Below are 22,090 nucleotides of genomic sequence, written 5' to 3' on the forward strand. Positions count from 1 at the left end.
ATCCAGCCTCAGGGAATCCCCCAGAGATACCACAGAAGCATCTGTAAAGGTTATCTGGCGAGTTTAATCCAACTGTAGGAAAAAAATTACTCACCATGCAAATGGACTCTCCTGATCAATTCAGTTATTTAGTCAATCAATTTCGTATCAATGAAGGGCCACTGGGAGGGTGGAAGCGAGGACGATAGTACCATGGATAGCGTTTGCGAGTTGGAGTGGTAATCATTCTTTCATCATGCTTTTTTTTTCTTTCGGGCGAGGTGTTTTAACGAAATTTCAATCTCCCATCTACAAAGGAAGAGATGACTATCATTATAAAATCAGCTATATTACTCAATTTAGTATTTGGTTCTTTTTGAGTCACCTGTCTTCTGATACGTTTGATGTGGCCCACCACGAATTCCTCTCGTGTGCCAACCTCTTCATCGCAGAGTAGCACTTGCAAAATAAATCCTCAATTAATTATTGTACAGTTTTCGACTTCTCCAGCTCCCTCTACTACCCTGGAAGTCATTCGCTGATGTCGTAACAGATGTCCTGTCACCTTGTCCCTTCTACCTGCCAACGTTTTGCACGTATACTTTTCCTCTCCAATTCTGTCCGCAGCTCGTGGTCTAGTGGCTAGCGTTGCTAATCTCGATCACGGGGTCCTGGGTTCGATTCCCGGCCGGGTTAGGGATTTTCTGCGCCCGGGGACTGGGTGTTTGTGTGATTATCATCATTAGTGACAGTGGATAAATTGAACTGTCAAAAAAATTGGACTGTGAAAAAATTGGGAGTTTGTACGGGCGGTGATGACCGCATAGATGAGCGCCCCACAAAGCAAACATCATCATCTCCAATTCAGTAAAAAAAACCTCCTCATTCCTTAACTTACAGACCACCTAATTTTCAACATTCGTCAGTGACAGCACATCTAAAATGCTTCGATTCTCTACTGTTCCGATTTTCCCACAGTTCATGATTAAGTACCATACAATGCTGTGCTCCACACAAACATTGTAAGAAATTTCTTCATGAAATTAAGGCCTATGTTTGATACTAGTAGAATTCTCTTGGCCAAGAATGCCCTTTTTGCCAGTGCTAGTATGCTTTTGATGTCCTCCTCGATCCAATTTGCTGCCTAGGTCGTATAATTCCTTAACTTTATCTACTTCGTGACCGTTAATCCTGATGTTAAGTTTCTCACTGTTCTCACTTCTGCTACTTCTCATTACTTTTGTGTTTCTTCGATTTACTCTCAATCCATATTCTGTACTCATTAAACTGTTCATTCCGTTCATCAGGTCATGTAATTCTTCTTCACTTTCACTCAGGATACCAATGTTATCGGCAAATCGTATCATTGATATCCAATCAACTTGAATTTTAATCCCACTGCTGAACCTTTCTTTTATTTCCATCACTGGTTCTTTGATGTACAGATTGAATAGTAAGGGCGAAAGACTACAACCCAGTCTTACACCTTTTTTAATCCGAGCTCTTTGTTCTTGGTCGCCCACTCTTATTATTCCCTCTTTGATTTAGTACATATTGTACATTATACATCTGCCCATATAGCTTACCCCAATTTTTCTCAGAATTTCTAACATCTTGCACCATTTTACATTGTCCAGCACTTTTTTCAGGGCCAGAGATCCTATAAACGTGTCTTGATTTTTCTTCAGCCTTGATTTCTTTATCAAACGCAACGTCAGAATTGCCTTTCTGATGCCTTTTCCTTCCCTGAAGCCGAACTGATCGTCATCCCGATTTTCTTTTCCATTCTTCTACATATTATTCTTGCAAGCGACTTATATGCACATGTCAGCTCCTGCAGTTTTCGGAATTGTGTGGATAATATTTTTCCAGAAGTCATACGGAATTTCGCCAGACTCATCCATTCTACACACCAACGTGAATAGTTGTTTTGTTCCCACTTCCCATAATGACTTTAGAAATGCTAATGATGTTTCTATCCATTCTGGCTTATTTGATCTTAAATTCTGATTGTAATACTGGATCCCGTATCTCTTCTAAATCGACTCCTGCTTCTTCTTCTAACACATCTGATAAATATTCCCTCTCATAGAGGCCTTTTCATTGTACTCTTTCCACCTATCCGCTCTCTCCCTTGCATTTAACAGTGTAATTCCTATTCCTATTCCTGTTAGCACGCTTGCTTTTAATTTCAGAAGGTTTTTTAGACTTTCCTACCTTGAAAACTTTAAGAGAGTTCAAAATTGAGGAGGCATTCTATGACAGAGGCAAAACACACTCTTAGCTCTCCGCCATGAGCCAAAAATGAGGTTAATTGTATAGTCCTGTCATGAAGGACGTAACCAATACTAAGCTGATAAAAACACTTTTTTCGTTTTTTTTTTTTTTTTTTTTACCTGATGAGAGAATACTCGGAGTGAAAATTGGCTATGCCCTACTGTTGTACAGGATTTTCACAAGTAACGATACTTAATTATGTGAAAATGAGTGCATATTCTGATTTATCCTGTCCTCTAAAGTAGCTCAAATAAAACGTAAGAACCTACATACTGTGTGAGAAATTCAAGGTGTGTTAACAACATCTCCCTTTTGGATTGGGTGAACTGGATTTTTTACTGCGGAGGTGGCCGACACAGGTACGGCCGCGACTTCCTGGCAGTCGCCACATGGTTCTCATCTCGTAGTTGCGAGTGTGCGCCATCGGAAGTCTTTTTCGCTGGATATGTTTAGTGCAATGTGGAAATGTTGTTGTGGAGGAGGTTGCTTTTGTTCTCAAACGTTGGTGCATATAAGACTCCGATATACAGGGTGAGTCAGGAGGAAAAGTACATGTTTCGACGGGTGATACTACTGGTAAATCTGAACAAAAAACTTCTAATAAACATGTGCTCTTTTCTTAACCGTCTCCAGGTAAACCAATGAAAACAGCTAGGAACGGGAAATGTGCAGGTGACAGTAAATTAAGATACTGTTATGTTATGGTTTGTTTATTTGTGTACTTTTCCTCACAGAAGATTTTCAAACACACCGTTAACTTCAATGCATTTTGCTGCTCTTGTATACAGGTGTGTCGCCGATCGGAGCTCAGTTTTGCATTTCTTACCTGGGCACAAGCATGTAAAATACAAGCGACAAGTTCCTATATTGTGTCCACTCTGCGCTTGTAGACGTCGCTCTTCCACACCCCCACAAACAGTAATCCAATGGGGTAAGATCAGGTGACCTCGGTGGCCAAGCAATGACTCGACGGGGACCGATCCAACGACCAGGATACGTTGTGTTGAGATACTGTGTCACTGTGGGTACGGAATGTGTAGAAGCTCCGTCATGCTGAAAGTACATACGAGCTCGTGTTGCCAAAGGGATGTCCTCCACGTATTGTGGTAACACATTTTGAAGCAACTCAAGGTACCGTGTCCCAGTAAGACGGTTACCTAAAACAACTGGACCGATGAGTTGGTCATCAATAATACCGCACCACACAATGACTGAGGAACGTCGTTGAAAATTCGTTTCCACAGTAGCGTGAACCGTGACGAAATGTCACGGTTGGTTCTCTGTGTTTCCTCCTTGTCTGTAGGGCGTTCCTTTTAAAATTCCCGCATCGCGCTCTGTTGTTTTCTTATCCTAGCCAGAGGACGCTGTGACGTTGCTGCGGACGGCTGCCTGCTGTGTTTGCGGGAGAGAGTCGATATGGAGGAAGAACTCTAATTTCGGACGTCTGGGAGCGTACAGGAGGCCACGCTGTTTTGTTGATGTTTTGAGTGACTCGTATGTCAGGTGTGATGGATGGTTAAGGACGTGATAGCAGCCAATGTTACTGTCTTCGTCGCAGACGGATCAAAGGGGATGAGGGCTGGTTGTCCATCCTATCCTACGGACGTCGTCGGACTTAAAATAAGACGTTTTGACCATTATTTTGCGTTATTTGCAAGCAACTGGGCATTTTGGCGTGTACAGTAATTCGGCGAAGATTATTTGTTTCGTCGGTGTGTAAATTACTGAACAAGGAGCAGTTTATTTAATGTTCATCTTATGCTCGTGTTCTGCGTGTGCTGTTTACGAGTGTAAACGTGACTCTCACCTTTGTCTGCTGATTTTGAGGGTATCGTCAAATGCTGGATCCAAGTAGTGACTTTCAGTTAATTAGCTGGATCCTTCCCTTTCCTCGTCGCGACGCGTGTTAAATGGCAAAGTAGACCTTAACTTGCTACCTCATTTGCGTGGCTTCAATAACAGAGCCTAACCTGTTAACTAATTAAGGCTTTTGGTAAACAAAGGTATTTAAGTATGTTGTTTTAAAATATTATCTGAAATGTGTCTGCCGGCCGGGGTTGCCGAGCGGTTCTAGGCGCTTCAGTCTAAAACCGTGCGACCGCTACGGTCGCAGGTTCGAATCCTGCCTCGGGCATGGATGTGTGTGATGCCCTTAGGTTAGTTAGGTTTAAGTAGTTCTAAGTTCTAGGGGACTGATGACCTCAGCAGTTAAGTCCCATAGTGCTCAGAGCCATTTGAACCATTTTTGAAATGTGTCAATGATCATGTTGCGCTAGTTGATTCTGGGGTATGAACGGATGTGTTGGCACGTCTGCCGTGCAAGGGAATCCTGCTAGTTTTGATTACCTTCTGACCAGGGTCCTTGCTCGACGGTTGTCTTTAAGTACGCCGCTAACCTGGTTAGCGTTTGTTGTGGCTAGTTTAATCACTGCTCAACAGCCCAACACAGTTTGTCGGCCGTCACAAGCCGTGTATGTGTTATTTATTCCATTATTCTAGTCAATCTATAAGCATGCTATTCTTAATTTGTTACTCTAGGTAGGTATTAGGTTGCCATTTTTAGGGTGTTAAGATGGAGTGCGGCTCCTTTGAGTATAGATTTGTCAATTTCCAATTTATTGTTTTTCCGCCAGTTTTTAATTGTGCTTATGCGCGTATATATATATATATATATATATATATATATATATATATATATATATATATATATATATTGGTTTACTCGGAACCGGTTAAGAAAAGGGCATATGTTTATTAGGAGTTTTTTGTTCAGAATCACCATTAGTATCACTCCTCGAAGCATGTAGCATGTACCTTTCCTCGTGACTCACCCTGTATTTAGCGCTACGGTCTATTTTTTGAGGAAATTTAATTACTTGATTTGCAAAATGTTTGCATGTGATTCTCAAGCATTTAAAATATTTTTTTTTTTTTTTATGTTGAAGAAGAATCTTCATATGGTGGTGGTGAGTGATGTAAGTAAACTGTTTGACTCCTGTAAACTGTTAAACAATTAATTTGATTGGGTAGTGCAAATGGACTATTTCCCGCCATTGTTGATATCGCAACTCGCTAGCTCTCCCATTGTGCCCATTATTACCCAATAGGAACACCGTATTCTGAAGAGCAATGAAAACATTTGTCTGCGTATTTGGACATATTGGTCCATACATGTAATTTGGAAATTTGTGGTAAGTTCCATTGGATCAAACTGCTGAGGTCATCGGTCGCTAGGTTTACACACTAGTTAATCAAAATTAAACTAAGTTACGGTAAGGACAACACACACACCCACGGCCAATGGACGATTCGAACATCAGCCGGGGAACAGCCGCGCGAACCGTGGCAAGGCCCCCGACCGCACGGCTTCCCCATGCGGCTCCTTGCATGTTTTCACACAAACTGGTAGTAACTACTTGAAAGAGACAGGAAGCGAATCAGGAATTTCCCAATCAAAGGACTGCCACCGACTACTCACTGTTCACAGGCTGCGAGAAAAAAATGGAGTTCGGTCAGGTGGGTAGGCACGCCTGCTTGGTGTACAGATTTGAGGTGCAGGTGCCACAGCATGAAGTAGTCACTTGAAAGAGAGCGGAAATTCAAGGGACGCCAACTTTCATTCTACAATCTGTGGTATTTAGTACTGTTATCTGTAAATAGGGCATTGGGTGGCTTCAATTAGCATGACAACAGGTGTACAATTTGCTCCTGAATGTTTTCTGGACCCTGAATGGGTGCAGCCTGCACAAATAAAATTGCTCAGAAATAGCTTTGTCCCAATACTCGAATGTTGCAAGTACTACTTTGAAATGAAAAAGTTGGCACAGGAGAGGAATGCTTGGTGGGCTACATCCAACTAGTCAGAAGACTGATGACTAAGACACAACAATTATAAACGGGCAATCCATATTGACTGTCAACCTTTCAGTTACTGTACAAGCTTGGTTTAGAAAATCCTATCGTCTTTTTTTCCTAAGATGCTGAAAATGTTATTTAATTTCTATGAAACATTTTTTATTCTTTTTAAAACGTGCCATGATGTTCTGACTCTCTTTCAATACCTGTAACACTATTTTTAATTTCCTTGTTCACAGCAAAATCTTTCCCCAAATTTCCTCCTTACTCTTATCCAATTCTTGTAGCTTATACCTTTTAATTTCAATTTCTTATTGCACTTATTATAACCCTTCTGTATTCTACTTTGATTATATTTCGCTGTGGTGCTAACTCTACCAACCTATTTGCACAACCTAAAGCACTGTAAATTACTGTACCTCAATATATGGTAATACAAATATGTTTCCGCTTCTTAATCTCAGAGCATGGCATCACTACAACCATTTGTATGTTGACCACATGGTACCAGAGTTCTATTGTCTCCATTCAGTATTGTCGTTTAGTATTCGGCTAGCCATTGTGTCACTCATGATACATTTAGTCGAGAGAGTAGCAGATGTAGTTAAGTACCCTCGCCCAAATTAATGGAAAGCACCACGTACAGCCCACAAACGTAGTACGTGTTGCTTCATTGGTTCATGGGCGTCGCATCGGATAGTGTTGTGGAAGCTACACAGTATTTCGACAAGACAGTTAGTTGCTCGTCATCTCCAGGTGCCTACTGAAGTTTTGCCGCAATGGCTCGCCAATGCATACGCTGACTCGCTAGAAAAGCGCAGGCGCCATCGTAAAGGAATCACAGAGCACGGCGACATCCAGTGCCCCCTGTAGGAGAAACAGACCACGGTCTTCGCCTTCGCGACGCGGGAAAAACATGTTCACGTTCACGGCCCAGCGCGCGTGCGGTCAGAGTGTTGGCGCCCAGTTTAAGTGTGCGGACTTTGATTCTCCGTCTCCGGTGAGTCGGATTCATTTGTCTCCGGCCGAAGATGCCTTAGTACCGCCAGCACTGGTTCCCATGCCTTGGTGACTTGAAATCCCGTGTCTTTATTTTCTGGCTTGCCTAGTGTAGTGTGACGTCTATGTTCAGCGCATCTATCCTAAACAGTGCGACACGTCTGGCCAATGTAGGATTTCCCACACTGACACGGAATTTTACATATCTCTGGTCTCCTTAGACCTAGGTTGTCTTTAACAGAACCTAGCAAAGTCTGCACTCTTGCTGGAGGGCGGAAGACACATTTTATTTCATGTTTTTTGAAAACCTGCCAATCGTAAAGGACGTGCCACGAATATACGGTACAAAAACCATCCCCGTGGAGTTCTCCTTTTCTTCTGACTGTTCCTGAGCTATAGTATGCACAGATTTAAATGCATTACGGATCTGTTTATCCGAGTGTCTGTTTTTAAAACACAGAGCGAAGGTGGCTAAGTTCTACTGATAAGTTCCCTCCATCTGAGATAATTCCGGTCCTACGAACAAGAGTCCGTAACACGCCACTGCGTTGAGGTCGGTGATGGCTGCTCGTACCTCATAGATATAGGTCAGTGTGAATCGGTCTACGAAACACACTCTGACCCAAGGAACCATCTTCTTTTCTGCACACCAAGGCATCTAGGAACGGGAGATCTCCATTTTTGTCCACTTCCAAGGTGAAGCAAATGCTGGGATGGAGGGAGTTAATGTGTTCCAGAAATGTAGGAAGCGTTGCTTCTCCGTGTAGCCAAACTACAAAAGTTTTGTCCACGTATCTCCGGAAACATTTAGGTTTCAACGCCGCTGACTGAAGTGCTTTTTCCCCGAAGTCTTCCATAAAAAGGTTAGCCACTATGGGAGACAAAGGGCTACCCATAGCAACACCGTCAGTCTGCTGAAAATATTGTTCATTAAATAAAAAACTTATTTCCTGTAAATTGTAATGAATCCACCAAAGGTACTCGTGTGAACAAAGAGGCCACATCGAAACTCTCTAACACGTCAGCTGGTTAGAGATGCATCATTAAAGAAGCAGTCGAAATACGTATAGGTAACGACCTGATCAATAGAGGCACGGAATGGGAACTAGCACTGGCGAACGAATCCACAGACGGAGAATGAAAGTCCACACTCTTAAACTGGGCGCCAGCACACAGCCGACGTGCGACGTGAGCGTTGGGCCGCTACTTATGGGCCGCACTTTTTCCGCGTCGCGAATGCGAGGATCGTGGCCCGTTTCTCCGGCAGGAGGCACTGGATGTCGTTGTACTCTATGTTTCGTCTACGATGACGTTATAGCCCCACACCTTGACGCCTACACTTATCTAAAGTATCAGCGTATATTTTGGCGAGCCATTGCAGCAACACGTCAATAAGCACCTGAAGATGACGAGCAGCTGTCTCGTCGAAATATTGCGCAGCTTCCACATTATCCGACGTGACACCCGCGGACCAGTGAAGCAGTTACTAAGTCGAGAAAGTGTCAAACAGCACATATTACGTGTTCCTTATATAGCAAGCGGGAAAATCACAATGGTGTCTTGAGAAAGACATGCGGCTTACTACATGCAAAGAGATGGAGCTATGCTTCCTAGGGTTGAACTAATTCATTTTAAGACTTGACTGAGTGAGATTACCACTCATTTTAAAGGTACTGTTGCGAGTAACAAGGCAACAACTAGAGTAAATGCCTATGGATGACTTTGTTTGGCAAATAAATTAACTTTCACAACTGGAATAAAGTCAATTACCTTCCCGACACATCACCCTTCATTAGTAATCACGTATATTTTCGAGTCCGTGAGTCTTAACTGGTTGTAATATTTTATTTTATTTAGGTCCTGAATCTGTTTTGAATGTGGAATATAAACATACCCATATCTCGCGAAGTTGGTCCAGAGGCGCAGAATGTTTCTTCGTACTTGATCCTCTTCTGATTTCGGATCCAGGTTATAACTAATGTCCAGATCCGTCCGCAGGAAGAGAAATTGTAGTTCACCGCTATGTCCAACTCCTGCAACATTAACAAGCATACATTTTCTTGTCACATATGAAAATTTTGCGTTTGAGAGCGCCCATCGACTTGAAGTATAAAACAAGCACGCAGATATAAGACCATGGAATGGGTAGTTGTCACTTCTGAAAATACATTAATTCAACTTGTTACCCTAAGCATACTCCCTTCAACTATGTTTAGTTTGGGTGAATGGTGTTACGTATAAGAGGCGATCAAAAAGCTTCCTTTTAAGGAAATTTGTTGTAAGGTCTTATAGGACCAAACTGCTGAGATCATCGGCCCCTAAGCTTACACACTTCTTAATCTAACTTAAACTAACTTACGCTAAGGACAACTCACATACCCATGCCCGAGGGAGGACTCGAAGCCTGCCGCTGTGCCCGAGCGGTTCTAGGCGTTTCAGTCCGGAACCGCGCTGCTTCTGCAGTCGCAGATTCGAATCCTGCCTCGGGCGTGGATGTGTGTGATGTCCTAAGGTTAGTCAGGTTTAAGTAGTTCTGATGACCTCAGATGTTAAGTCCCATAGTGCTTAGGGCCATTTGAACCATTTTCGAGGAATCAAACCCCCGACGGGGGGAGCCGCGCGGACCGTGACAAAACAAGACGCCTCAGACCGCGCGGGCGGCTAACCCCCCCCGCACGGCTTCCTTTTAAGGAAGTTGCTGCAGCGTACAGCAACATAGCTCACTTCTGATGCGGGTATATAAACACCGACATCTATGCAAGAGATCAGTGTGGCACTCGTGTCTTTCCGATGTGTGCGCGGTAAATGCGGAAACATGACCTATGGAGACGTTATTTTCAAACGCATCTGAACAAGACCAACGTGCTGTTATTCTTTTCTTGGCTGCGGAAAGACAAGCACCAGTAGACACCCACGGGAGAAAGAAGAATGTGCATATATGCTGAGAACCACGACTGTGGAGTGGTTCAACAAGGATTGCTGCTGCTTCATGACAACGCACTTCCCCGTATTGCAACTGTCATAATGCAGAAGTAATACAAACTCAAGTGGGAGACAAAAGAGCACACGTCCTGATGTCTTCCCATGTGATTACCACGCCTTCAATCCCCTAAAAAAGAGCCTTAAAGGTCGACGATTTCTGTCGGTCGAGGAAGTGCAGCAGGCAGTTAAGGTTCCGTCACGCAACTGGACAAGGTCTTTTGCCAAACAAATACCTCCTATCTGGTGCGCCGGTGGGATGATTGCCTCCACGCTCACCGCGATTTTGCCTGGTTAGCGTACCTCTTCTGGACTGTGCGGCCTTCGAAGGGAAACCTTTTAATCGCCCGTTGTACACTAGTAGCCATTAAAATTACTACACCACGAAGATTACGTGCTACAGACGCGAATTTTAACCGACAGGAAGAAGATGCTGTGATATGCAAATGATTAGCTTTTCAGAGCATTCACACAAGGTTGGCGTCGATGGCGACACCTACAACGTGCTGACATGAGGAAAGTTTCCAACCGATTTCTCATACATAAACAGCAGTTCACCGGCGTTGCCTGGTGAAACGCTGTTGTGATGCCCCGTGTAAGGAGGAGAAATGCGTACCATCACGTTTCCGATTTTGGTAAAGGTCGGATTGTAGCCTATCGCGATTGCGGTTTATCGTATCGCGACATTGCTGCTCGCGTTGGTCGAGATCCAATTACTGTCAGCAGAATATCGAATCGGTGGGTTCAGGAGGGCTATACGGAACGCAGTCCTGGATCCCAACGGCCTCGTATCACTAGCAGTCGAGATGACAGGCATCTTATCCGCATGGCTGTAACGGATCGTGCAGCCACGTCTCGATACCTGAGTCAACAGATGGGGACGTTTGCAAGAGAACAACCATCTGCACGAACAGTTCGACGACGTTTGCAGCAGCATGGACTATCAGCTGGGAGACTATGGCTGCAGTTACCGTTGACGCTGCATCACACACAGGAGCGCCTGCGACGGTGTACTCAACGACGAACCTGGGTGCACGAATGGCAAAACGTCATTTATTCGGATGAATCCAGGTTCTGTTTACAGCATCATGATGGTCGCATCCGTGTTTGGCGACATCGCGGTGAACGTACTTTGAAAGCGTGAATTCGTCATCGCCATACTGGCGTATCACCCGGCGTGATGGTATGCGATGCCACTGCTTACACGTCTCGGTCACCTCTTGTTCGCATTGACGGCACTTTGGACAGTGGGCGCTACATTTCAGATGTGTTACAACCCGTGGCTCTACCCTTCATTCGATCCCTGCGAAACACTACATTGAAGCAAGATAATGCACGACCGCATTTTCAGGTCCAGTACGGGTCTTTCTGGATACAGAAAATGTTCGACTGCTGCCCTGTCCAGCACATTCTCCAGATCTCTCACCAATTGAAAACGTCAGGTCATTGGTGGCCGAGCACCGGCCCGTCACAATACGCCAGTCACTACTCTTGATGAAGTGTGGTATCGTGTTGAAGCTGCATGGGCAGCTGTACCTGTACACGCCATCCAAGCTCTGTTTGAATCAATGCCCAGGCGAATCAAGGCCGTTATTACGGCCAGAGTTGGTTGTTCTGGGTACTGATTTCTCAGGATCTATGCACCCAAATTGCGTGAAAATGTAATCACATGTCAGTTCTAGTATAATATATTTGTCCAATGAATACCTGTTTATCATCTGCATTTCTTCCTGGTGTAGCAAGTTTAATGGCCAGTAGTGTACGTATATCGCACAACAGTGACGTCTGCTGGAAGGATGCAAAACGCTGTGCAACGTCTTAATGTTTTGTATAATCAGTGTTTCGAATGACAGGATGCCATTCTCCGTATCTTTCTGCCTTGTGCTGATCTAGGTAAATATCACACCACTTGTTTTCCATATTCTAGGTTTTGTCTGAAACTATAATTTTCCCCCTCTGTTTTCCTTTCGAATTTTAAAAACCGTACGTTACTCTATCGTATTTATTCTTATAGTAAGAGTTTTCTATAGACTTTTTCCCGTCACTAAGATGTTTTCGTGCCTTTTTACTATTTTCCTCTGTGTCCACTTAATTTTTAACATTCTTTAGTAGCACCTACGGTTAGCAGTGATCCACAGCAGAGCCCAGAGTTCAACGAAACAATGGAGTAACGCGGAAAGCATCACACAAATATGCAAGATGGTGACACACCGAAGATGAGGCCGGTTTCGTTTAGCTCAGCGGGCGGCTGGCGACGCCCACGCTTCGCACCGCCGGCAGCCCTTGGCTATTTGTCTACAGAATTGCAAGCTGGACAGGGCGTGGGCTGTCGCAATAAATTTTCATGCTGCAAAGAGGAAGAAGGGGAAATTCTAAGGAATGCTGTACTAAGACATTCGTTTTCGGGAATTTATTCATCAATTCCAAATCAATATTTGACACCACTGGGTATCTTTTATGGAAAAAATGTGTTCTTTGCTTGCGCCAGAATGTTTACGATGCCTTCCTTGCTTCGATAATCCTGTTTTATTCGTTTCCCAGATACATGAACCTTAGCACATTATATTACTACAGCGTTACTGTCAATTTCTGTACAACGCAATCCGCGGTGTTCCTTTGTAATGCTCATCATGTTCGTCTTCTACTTATTTTATCCTGAACCTATTTTCTGTGAAAACTATTTTGTCCACTCCATTCTTCTTTCTTTTTGGTTTCAGTGGAACTGTCTTCCGCAAAAACACTGAAACTGGTAGTTTATCTGTCTGTTGTGCAGTTGCATCTCACTCCCGAAAATCTGGACTGATTTTCGAAAACGGTTGGCCGTGGTTTTAGAACACGTAAGCGACACGTAAGTAACGGCCGCTGGAGGTAAACAACAGCAAGTGCGAGCGGAAACAACAGCACGTCCGCACCGCAGGGCTCCGGAAGCCGGACTCAACGCTGACCGCGCAGCTACCGAGGCGGACAAAATCTTCTTCAATGACCATCTGCCACGATCACTCAACACGAAGTTTCACCCGTGTTGTGATTTAGCGGATTATGTGTTGTCCCTTTTCCTCTGTGCGGTGTAAATCTTCGCTAAACGCGTCTTGAAATAACAAGCAATTTTACTTGCTTGATAAGGAATGACCCATCATAGGAGCACCAACATTTCGCCCAAGGTCAGCTGAGTACATTAGAGGAACGAACAGGTGTAGCCATTAACATAGATGCCACTTAGCAAACAGCATGGCAGCAGCTAAGATTGACAGTTGGCAAGTGATCCAGTACCTAACATCCGGTGACCATAACGCAGTTGTCATCGAAGGGGAAAGTGGCAATAATAGAGGGACACAAGCGGAGAAAGCAAGATTTGGTTAGACATCAGGAAAACGTATTGGGATGGCTTAGTTGCCTACACTGCAGAATTTCCAATGGGATCGCTTCCTGTACATGTTGACTTGTGTGAGCAGTTACTAACTGAGCTGTTGCAAAGAGCACACGACATTTATGCCCCTAAGAAAATCGTAAAAAGTCAGGGTACAATGCTTTGGAGGCCAGAACTTTATCAAGAATAAGAGTAATGTGCTTTAGTAATGAAGAGTAATGTGCTTTAGGGAAGTCAGAGCGCATTGCGATGCTCCAAGAACACAGGACAATTAACATGCGCTGCAAAACATTGTTTCAAAAAACTAAAAAGTACACTGGGGGTAGTTTCTATGAAGACAACTGCAATTTGACATATGGGGAAGGCCGTATAAACTGTTGACTGAAAAATGTAAGGAACCTATTATTATGTCTATAGTTCATAAAGGGAATGGCTCAATGACCTGGATAGAAGAAGAAGTTGCTATCGCAATTTCCGAGATCAAAAGTGAAAAGTTAATAGGTCTGGATGATGTTTAACGTCAGGTCGTGCGAAAGGTGGGTCCACTGCTAGTGCCATATTTGACAGCATTACTAAACGAGGCGTTGCGAAATGGTAGGATTCTGGCGATATGGAAAATAGCTGGAGCAGTAGTGATTAAGAAGGGAAAGGATAAAGATCTGGTATCGTCGAAAAACCTAAGACCCAGTTACCTATTAAACCAAAGTTCAGAAGCATCTTCTGTGTGACCAGTTGCAGGCGCATAGGGAGCTCTCCGGCTTAAATGAATGTCCATAGGGATTCAGAAAAGGGAAGCGTATAGTTGATGCGGTTAACAGAGCTCTTTATGTTGTAGAAAAGTCAACAGTGATGTATGCAGTCTTACTTATGAATGACATAAAATGCGCATTCGATAATGTTTGGTGGCCTACGATATTTGCATGCCTCCGATATATAGGTGCACCAAACGTCTGTACTAGGGCTTTGTAGATTACTGTAGCGGACGTAGCGTCCACTGGATTGCAAGACAGAGCAAGGTAATCAGAAAGGTTACCAAAGACCGTCCTCAAGACTCTGTAAGTGGCCCAATGTTCTGGGATCGTAGTACTGAACTCTCATTACATGCGTTAGAAGGGGCAGATGCTATTGAAAGTGTTGTTGCACACGCAGATGACATCCTAGAAGCTGTGTCTGCAGAATCCAGGACGAGACTTGAGGAAAAGACGAATTATGTACTTGCTCAGATGCAGCATTATTTCAAGGGCAACTAACTGACTGTATCTTATCATTAAAAAATATACGTACTTCTAAAGAGAAGACTCTCTCTTGCCAGAGATCCCTCCCTGACGCTTGACGGAATCCCTGTAAAGTGCAGCACTGTTTGTGGAGATTTAGGCATTCTTCTAGACGTGAAAAAGAACTTTCTAGAACATGTAAAATCTGTCACTCAGAAAGTGGCTATAACAAGGCACCTACAGAGCTCTGTCTAAAATAATTTTGTGTGTTGGTACTTCTGACCATAAATTACTGCTCATGTGGTGCGCTCATATTACGCAGCTATCTTCAACGACATTGTTGGCTTCACTGCTAGCATGTGGGCAGCTACAAAACAGTACTGCAACGAATTCAGCGGAGCGTACTTCAGAGGCTTACCGGTGTCTTTCGCCCTACACCTGTCGAAGGATTACTAGTGTTTCTCGGGATACGTCCGATGGATATTGTGGTACGTTACACGGCAGCGCTGTATTGGTTGGGGCGTGGACAATATGATCGTATGTACAAGATCACAGGAACTCATATTACTGATAAAAGACATTTACGAGACTGGTAGTTAGATGTATGGGGTCTGACTGGGGCACTAGAAGCAATGCAAGGCGGGTTTACAATATTTCCAAGCGTGAGGAACAGGTTCAAACTACGTGACATCGCCCCTACTCCAGACATGGTGCACCTATTAACAGGTCAAGGCCCATATCCCGAATATTTGCATCGAGCGGGATTTAGTAAAACACCAATATGGAAATGTGGAGAGGAAGACTCCGCCGATCATGTCGTTTTCAGTTGTCCCTTTTTTCAGGACGAGACAGACTGCAGAGAGTTTGACTGTATTTGCGAACAATTGTAAGTGACCAAAGCTTGTGGACTACAATTAATATGATTGCACGTAGATTATCTAAAGAGCAGCTGTTTAACATTCAGCCTATAAGATGAAGTGAACGCTCTAGATATCAAAATAACGACCGGCCGAGTGGTCAAGCGGTTCTAGGCGCTTCAGTCCGGAACCGCGTGACTGCTATGGTCGCAGGTTCGAATCCTGCCTCGGGCATGGATGTGTGTGATGTCCTTAGGTTAGTTAGGTTTAAGTAGTTCTAAGTTCTAGGGGACTGATGACCTCAGCTGTTCAGTCCCATAGTGCTCAGAGCCATTTGAGCCATCAAAATGACGCCAACAGATCACAAGAAGTTTGTATATGCTGCGGCACCCACACAGGTAGGCGTAGACAGGAGGACTGCCGAGACACGCACACACCAGTGTGCCAATGTACAATAATGTAACAACAATAGGTTTAGAAGTAGGTTCAGCAGTAGTACTTAGTCGCCAAACCGGGAGTTATTCCAAGGGTGCCAGCAACATATCTAGTAACGTAGGTGGAAACTATTCACTTGCAACTTGAGTAAATTCATTTTATTTTATGTTTTTTTAATTCATTCTTATTTTCAATTTTCTGTTTGTTAAAATGGTTGCCGTTAAGATAATTTATTACTACGTAAAAAACATAAACCACTGTATGTCACCATGGTTATTGAACACGTACGATCTGTTTAGGGTTTCCAGATAACAGGTCAAAAATTCGTGGCAATATACTGAAATTGAGATTCACTAATCTCCGAAGTAATGCACTCAAAACTACTATGACTGACACGACGTGTTGAGGACATTCCACAGTTTGCCATTCGTGATCAAATACAGCAGCGCAACATGCAGGCTTAGCAAGCATCTGCATTATTTTCAAACATGTATTCCCATGTTTTTTATCAGCCTCTGAAGAACGTCCTTTACAACTAAGATCCTGAATGTAGTAGGATAACACGTCAGGGAAAAAATTATGAAGTGTAGGAACACATTGGAGAAAAGAAAGGAGAAAGCAACGTAGAGGGAAATGAGGGAGTGCTGTATTAAAAAGACGGGAATTCATCATATGTTCCTAATCAGTCAGCTGGAAGGTAAAAAAGGTGTGTGATCATTTACAACAACTTTGGATTAAGAAATATATAAGGTAGAGTAGCAGATTACTACCACTAATGTTTCATTTTCGATTGGCTGAAGTACGACAGCCAAACCAAGACCTGTTCCGGGTGCGGCAAAGAAGGCTAGCTCAGGTCTGAGTGTCTTCAGCAACTCTTCACACAGCTGCCGGCCGCTACCGTGTTGCCTCCCTCCGACGACGGTTCTACCGATCACTTACGCATCGGCGCTCTCATCTCCTGCCGCCGACCATCTACATCTGCATCTACATTTATACGCCGCAAGCCACCCAACGGTGTGTGGCGGAGGGCACTTCACGTGCCACTGTCATTACCTCAGTTTCCTGTTCCAGTCGCGTATGGTTCGCGGGAAGAACGACTGTCTGAAAGCCTCCGTGCGCGCTCAAATCTCTCTAATTTTACATTCGTGATCTCCTCGGGAAGTATAAGTAGGGGGAAGCAATATATTCGATACCTCATCCAGAAACGCACCCTCTCGAAACCTGGCGAGCAAGCTACACCGCGATGCAGAGCGCCCCTCTTGCAGAGTCTGCCACTTGAGTTCGCTAAACATCTCCGTAACGCTATCACGGTTACCAAATAACCCTGTGACGAAACGCGCCGCTCTTCTTTGGATCCTCTCTATCTCCTCCGTCAACCCGATCTGGTACGGATCCCACACTGATGAGCAATACTCAAGTATAGGTCGAACGAGTGTTTTGTAAGCCACCTCTTTTGTTGACCGACCACATTTTCTAAGGACTCTCCCAATGAATCTCAACCTGGCACCGGCCTTACCAACAATTAATTTTATATGATCATTCCACTTCAAATCGTTCCGCACGCATACTCCCAGATATTTTACAGAAATAACTGCTATCAGTGTTTGTTCCGCTATCATATAATCATACAACAAAGGATCCTTCTTTCTATGTATTCGCTATACATTACATTTGTCTATGTTAAGGGTCAGTTGCCACTCCCTGCACCAAGTGCCTATCCGCTGCAGATCTTCCTGCATTTCGCTACAATTTTCTAATGCTGCAACTTCTCTGTATACTACAGCATGGAACTTCCGACACTATCTACTAGGTCATTTATATAAATTGTAAACAGCAATGGTCCCATAACACTCCCCTGTGGCACGCCAGAGGTTACTTTAACGTCTCCCCATTCATAACAACATGCTGTGTTCTGTTTGCTAAAAACTCTTCAATCCAGCCACACAGCTGGTCTGATATTCCGTAGGCTCTTACTTTGTTTATCAGGCGTCAGTGCGGAACTGTATCGAACGCCTTCTGGAAGTCAATGAAAATAGCATCTACCTGGGAGCCTGTATCTAATATTTTCTGGGTCTCATGAACAAATAAAGCGAGTTGGTTCTCACACGATCGCTGTTTCCGGAATCCATGTTGATTCCTACAGAGTAGATTCTGGGTTTCCAAAAACGACATGATACGCGAGCAAAAAACATGTTCTAAAATTCTACAATATATCGACGTCAGAGATATAGGTCTATAGTTTTGCGCATCTGCTCGACGACCCTTCTTGAAGACTGGGACTACCTGTGCTCTTTTCCAATCATTTGGAACCTTCCGTTCCTCTAGAGACTTGCGGTACACGGCTGTTAGAAGGGGAGCAAGTTCTTTCGCGTACTCTGTGTAGAATCGAATTGGTATCCCGTCAGGTCCAGTGGACTTTCCTCTGTTGAGTGATTCCAGTTGCTTTTCTATTCCTTCGACACTTATTTCGATGTCACCCGTTTTTTCGTTTGTGCGAGGATTTAGAGAAGGGACTGCAGTGCGGTCTTCCTCTGTGAAACGGCTTTGGCAAAAGGTGTTAAGCATTTCAGCTTTACGCGTGTCATCCTCTGTTTCAATGCCATCATCATCCAGGAGTGTCTGGATATGCTGTTTCGAGCCACTTACTGATTTAACGTAAGACCAGAACTTCCTAGGATTTTCTGTCAAGTCGGTACATAGAATTTTACTTTCGAATTCACTGAACGCTTCAAGCATAGCCCTCCTTACGCTAATTTTGACATCGTTTAGCTTCTGTTTGTCTGAGAGGTTTTGGCTGCGTTTACACTTGGAGTGAAGCTCTCTTTGCTTTCGCAGTAGTTTCCTAACTTTGTTGTTGAACCACGGTGGGTTTTTCCCGTCCCTCACAGTTTTACTCGGCACGTACCTGTCTAAAACGCATTTTACGATTGCCTTGAACTTTTTCCAAAAACACTCAACATTGTCAGTGTTGGAACAGAAATTTTCGTTTTGATGTGTTCGGTAGTCTGAAATCTGCCTTCTATTACTCTTGCTAAACAGATAAACCTTCCTCCCTTTTTTTTATATTCCTACTAACTTCCATATTCAGGGATGCTGTAACGGCCTTGTGATCACTGATTCCCTGTTATGCACTTACAGAGTCGAAAAGTTCGGGTCTGCTTGTTATCAGTAGGTCCATGATGTTATCTCCACGAGTCGGTCTTCTGTTTAATTGCTCGAAGTAATTTTCGGATAGTGCACTCAGTATAATGTCACTCGATGCTCTGTCCCTACCACCCGTCCTAAATATCTGAGTGTCCCAGTCTATATCTGGTAAATTGAAATCTCCACCTAAGACTATAACATGCTGAGAAAATTTATGTGAAATGTATTCCAAATTTTCTCTCAGTTGTTCTGCCACTAATGCTGCTGAGTCTGGAGGTCGGTAAAAGGAGCCAACTATTAACCTAGCTCGGTTGTTGAGTGTAACCTCCACCCATAATAATTCACAGGAACTATCCACTTCTACTTCACTACAGGATAAACTACTACTAACAGCAACAAACCATGTACCGGTGATCCTTAGAGCTGCTACGGATACCGCCGGGGTCGCCGCATCACGCTCACATCCTGACGCTACTCCGGCGCCACTACCAACAGCGACGACTTCCGATCCCCTCCCAGTCGACGATAGGGACGTCCCTTCACTTATCTGCGCGACGGCCTTCCTCCCTCCGGTCTTCCGACACAGAGAGACGGACACGCAAACAACGTTCGCCTAAAAGGCGCAAGAGGAGGCGCCGCACGGCCTCGGAACGAGGCAGCTCACCCCCCCCCCCCCCCCCCCGACGCTTCAGAGACTGTCTAACCTGAGGCGGCGCCAGAGAACGTGCACGACGACAACAAGAAGGACGACAACGTGAAACCGACTCGCACAGGTGCACCTGAAACAATGGACTCCACCGTTACGACTTCCGCTGAGACGTCCTCCGCTTCTACGGACGAGGTGAATCAATGAAAGTGTCCTCGATGGCTTGGAGTAAGGTCGTCGACAGTGGCCCGAAGCACACACTGGAGACAGAGTTACCATAGACAGAGACCTAGTTACGTCGATGATAACGCCGTCAGGTGGCGTGAGGTACAGCTCGCCACTGCCTCGCCCTTTTTCACCCTCCGCTGATGGAGTTCCTCTCCACAGTGGGGCACGACTCCATACTTACCGAATAGTAACTATCAACACCAACAACATTATATCCCGTGTGAAAATTCAACTTGTTCGAGAGATTGGACGTCGACATTGCACTTCTACAGGAAGTCCACTTGGCCGCACTTCTGGGAGTCGCCGGATATAACACTTTTCCTTCTCCTGGTGACCAGCTATTTCAAGGTGGCGCTGACATCTACGCCCGATAGGTCGTTCCCGTCGCTATTATCACCTAGCTTCCGTCCGACAGAGGCATGCCAGTCACGGTCATGGGGACTGTATTGTCAATATTTACGCTCCATCAGACTCCACCTGCAGACGCGACAGAGCGCTCTTCTGTTCAGAAGAAATCGCCCCTTTATTTCTTGGGCATTGTGGTCATTACTTGCTGGGAGGTGACTTTAATTGTGTACTGCACCCTAAAGATCATATGCCCCACTACAGCACCTGTCAAAAGCTGCATCTTGTCGTCTGTGTTCTGTTCCTCCGGGCGACTTCGGAAATTCGGCATGGCGACGCACCTGGACATACCTACCAAACGAGTCACTCCGCTGGTCGCCTTGACTGGATTTACGTCTCACACCTGCACTCCAAGGTGCAGAATTTTGCCCCTTGGCCTTTTCGGACCACTGAGCCTACATCTGCAATATTTTCCTCCAGCAACAAGTGTTCTGGCGCAGTCGTGCATCATGGAAGCTAAACACCTCCCACCTCCAGGATCCCGAATATATTCAACGTATTACCTAGACATGGGTCACCAGTGAACATCGCTTACCTAAGCACTGCATAACCTTGACTTTGTGACTGGAACGTGCCAAACCTGCTATTCAACGTACGTTGATTCAATATGGCAAGGAAGAAACTGTATAAGGCCGGCATACTACCGACTATTTCTACACCATTCTTCGCGACCCTGACGCCTAGCCACCTACACTTGAAGCTCATAAGGAATGCAGCAGGACGACAATGTTTCATGCGCTGTTGACGATGGGGAACGGCGTCATGTAAATTATTATATCCATTCACAAACCGACCCTGGGGGTGACGACGCACATTACGGTCCCATAACTCTGCTTAACATAGACTATAAAATTTTTGCACTACCCCTGGTCACTCTCTGCTGCAAGATACTGCGCCGGCCGGAGTGGCCGTGCTGTTCTAGGCGCTACACTCTGGAACCGCGAAACCGCTACGGTCGCAGGTTCGAATCCTGCCTCGGGCATGGATGTGTGTGTTGCCTTAGGTTAGTTAGGTTTAAGTAGTTCTAAGTTCTAGGGGACTGATGACCTCAGAAGTTGAGTCCCATAGTACTCTGAGCCATTTGAGCCATTTGCTTGATACTGCCTAGCATTCTATCCTCAGAACAGACAACTCCGGGTGGCTCAGTTAATATACAAACTGCCGCAGGATAATGTCGTGATTTACTTGGACTGGCAGCGGAGTGCAGATTCTGAGTCACGGTGGTTGCCATCGATTTTGACAGCGCATTCGACAACGTGCGTTTTCTGTTCTTAGTAAAGAGCCAAATGGATTTTCCAACCCCTTTTATCAATACCATTCGGTGCCCGTACGACAGTACAGAATCGCTGACTCAGATCAATGGCCGTGTGGGGGGACCAGTAACATCTGGCGTTCCATAAGGCGATGTTGCCCACTTTCGACACTACTCTGTACCATAGCACTGGAGCCCCTCACTGGGAGCCTGACAACCCACCTTTCCGGTCTCACTTTACGACAGCACACTTTTCAGTTTCATGTGTATGTAACGAACTCCTCTTCTTAGTCCACTAACGGAATGAAACACATATGGTTCTTGATTTGATGTCAATGTACGGAGCTGCAGTGGGCAGTAACATGAATGTGGGAAAATCCTCGTCGATGCCCACTGAACGTGACCTCTCACACAACGACTTAGCACCCCTCCCATGTGTACAGACACTATGAT

The 22,090-nt window shown here is 44.7% G+C and overlaps 1 protein-coding gene across 1 annotated transcript in view; it reads right to left on the reverse strand.

The window, feature by feature from the left end:
- The window catches only part of LOC124788820 (venom carboxylesterase-6-like), a 184,084-nt gene that overhangs the window by 11,132 nt on the left and 150,862 nt on the right, over positions 1–22,090 (reverse strand). Inside the window, exon 9 of the mRNA XM_047256100.1 lies at positions 9,005–9,143. Coding sequence (XP_047112056.1) covers positions 9,005–9,143 — 139 coding nt within the window. The remainder of the gene's footprint in view (positions 1–9,004; positions 9,144–22,090) is intronic.

The sequence above is a fragment of the Schistocerca piceifrons genome, chromosome 3 (assembly GCF_021461385.2).
Source record: "Schistocerca piceifrons isolate TAMUIC-IGC-003096 chromosome 3, iqSchPice1.1, whole genome shotgun sequence".
NCBI classification, from domain to species: Eukaryota; Metazoa; Arthropoda; class Insecta; order Orthoptera; family Acrididae; genus Schistocerca; species Schistocerca piceifrons.